This window comes from Mandrillus leucophaeus, unplaced genomic scaffold (genome assembly GCF_000951045.1).
Source record: "Mandrillus leucophaeus isolate KB7577 unplaced genomic scaffold, Mleu.le_1.0 Scaffold429, whole genome shotgun sequence".
Classification (NCBI taxonomy): domain Eukaryota; kingdom Metazoa; phylum Chordata; class Mammalia; order Primates; family Cercopithecidae; genus Mandrillus; species Mandrillus leucophaeus.
This window is the reverse complement of record NW_012104576.1, coordinates 1,949,224-1,951,784: the sequence shown is the minus strand read 5'-3', so window position 1 is coordinate 1,951,784 and position 2,561 is coordinate 1,949,224. Positions and strand designations below refer to the sequence as shown.

The window sequence follows — 2,561 nt, the reverse complement described above, 5'->3', positions numbered from 1 at the left end:
CAGGATAGAGTCACATGGGAGGGCCACAACTGGGGCCTATTTGGTTAATGGCAGTGACATGGAAGAGAAGCTGAGAGTCTTTGAGACCTTTCGATAAAAATTAAAAAGCAGTGGATGCCATATTGGATGTGGGAAGTCAAGAAGAGAAAGAACAAAAGAAGACTTCAAGTCTGAAGAATGGGCTTGGAGAGTAGGACAGGAAGCTTTGGTACATCTGAGACTCACAGATACGTAGGGAGCTGAGTTCCTTTGGAAGGAACACAAAGAATTCTTCATGAGTTACTGACAGATCTCTGTTTTCTCCTTCAACTGTCTTCAGATCTCTAAGAAAACTGAAAATAAAAGGCTATTCCTAGCCCCTTTTCTGACACGTTTGTCTTTGATAGTGCCACATACAGGTAAGCAAGCAGGTGTAGATGTGTGTGTGTACATACACAGACACGTATAATATGACTTCTATAACAAGTCAAACAGTTCTCATCACTAAAAATATGTACATTCATCATCTGTTTATATTGATGTCATATGTATACTATTATCTATACAAAAGGTGTTCTAAGTACTTATGTGCTTAAATTTCTGAAAGTTCTCTCCATCTATCCCTGTTTTTATGGTGTCAGAGCCAAATATCTTCGAAAGTTAAAGAAGTTGTTGCAACGTTTCCTGGAGCCCCTAACAACTCCCCTTTAAATTTTTCTCAGTTGTCATGAACCCAGAAGACCGAAGGCTTTTGAAATTGATGTGGTTAGATTTTTTTCTATCGAAACAAGCTTTTTCTTCTGTATTCCAAGACAATACATCCAAATCTTGATCCTCCGTCCCTGGATTGGTTTTCTAGACATTAATGCCAACTTAAAAATATAAGTAATAGGGAGGCTGAATTTCACACATGAAAGGAACTTATAGGCTGTTGCTAAAAACAGTGACAACCAGAAAACGTTACGTTTGTTAATTTGTTTATTACTTTTAAATTATCTTTAAATTTATATTTAGAGACAGGCTCTTCTTGCTCTGTCACCCAGACTGGAGTGCTGTGGCACAATCAAGCCTCAACTGCAGCCTCCAACTCCTATGCTCGGCAATCCTGCCACCTCAACCTCCCAAGTAACTGGAACTGGTTACAGGCACGCACCACCATGGCTGGCTGACGCATTTTTAATGAAAGAAATCAAACTTCAAGAATAGATCAAACCTATTTTTGAAGAAGATAGATAAGAATAAATGCTTTTTAAAAAGCTTACGGAGTGTGTACCTTATAACTGAGGTCCCCAACCCTCAGACCGCAGACTGGTACCAGTTTGTGGCTTGTTAGGGACTGGGCCTCACAGCAGGAGGTGAGTGGCAGGCGAGCAAAGTTTTGCCTGTATTTACAGCCACTCCCCGTCGCTGGAACTCCTGCCTGAACTCCTCCTCCTGTCAGATTAGTGATCAGTTGCAGCATTAGATTCTTACAGGACCGCAAACCCTTTTGTGAACTATGTGTGCAAGAAATCTAGGTTGCGCTCTCCTTATAGGAGAATCTAATGCCTGAGGATCTGTCACTGTCTCCCATCACCTGTAGATGGGACCGTCTAGTTGCAGAAAAACAAGCTCAGGGTTCCCACTGATTCTACATTACAGTGAGTTGTATAATTATTTCATTATATATTACAAAGTAATGATAATGGGAATAAAGTGCACAATCAATGTAATGTGCTTGAATCATCCTGAAACCATCCCCCAACCCTGTCAGTGGAAAAATTTTCTTCCATGAAGCTGGTCCCTGGTGCCAAAAAGGTTGGAGACTGCTGCCCTGTAACACTGGCCAACACTTCAGACTGGTGAAATTTTGATTGCTGAAATATATTTCTTTTTTCAATTTAAGCACACTTCCTCCATACAATGGGTAATTTAACCTTATTTTAAAGTACTTCCCAACATTTTTATAATGAGGATATATATTTTACAAAAGGATAAAAGCATTACTCTTATCTTTCTTTTCACTTTGTCTTTTGTGAAATCAAACAAGATTAAATAAATTATAAATTTTTGGGTTTTTTTTAAGACAGAGTCTCACTCTGTCACCCAGACTGGAGTGCAATGGCCTGTACTCAGCTCACTGCAACCTCCACCTCCCAGGTTCAAGTGATTCTCCTGCCTCAGCCTCCCGAGTAGCTGGGATTACAGGCATACACCATCATGCCCTGCTAATTTTTGTATTTTTAGTAGAGACTGGGTTTCGCCATATTGACGGGGCTGGTCTTGAACTCCTGAGCTCAAGTGATCCACCCGCCTCAGCCTTCCAAAGTGCTGGGATTACAGGCGTGAGCCACCGCACTCGGCCTAAATGAACTTTTAGTCATCCTTATTCTACTGTAAGCTATTCACTCACCTCTCTTGAAAATTTCATAACGTATGGAAAATCCTGCACCGTGTGTTTCGTAGTCAGAGACAAATTTGATAAAAAGAAATTGCCCTGAAGACACAACAGGAGGAGGGGCTATCTTTCCACAGAACTTTCCCCATAAACGTCCATTTTCATTTTCTCCATCGAAGACTTCCACGTAGTCATACCTAACACA

At 40.7% G+C, this 2,561-nt stretch overlaps 1 protein-coding gene across 7 annotated transcripts in view; it reads right to left on the bottom strand.

Annotated features, from left to right (window-relative positions):
• Positions 1 to 2,561, bottom strand: part of NRP1 (neuropilin 1) — a 168,852-nt gene that overhangs the window by 101,068 nt on the left and 65,223 nt on the right. For 6 of the 7 annotated variants that reach the window (XM_011993302.1, XM_011993304.1, XM_011993301.1 and 3 more), the window contains one exon: positions 2,372 to 2,553. The exons of the other annotated variant lie outside the window; for it this stretch is intronic. In XM_011993302.1, coding sequence (XP_011848692.1) covers positions 2,372 to 2,553 — 182 coding nt within the window. The remainder of the gene's footprint in view (positions 1 to 2,371; positions 2,554 to 2,561) is intronic. 7 annotated transcript variants of the gene reach the window in all.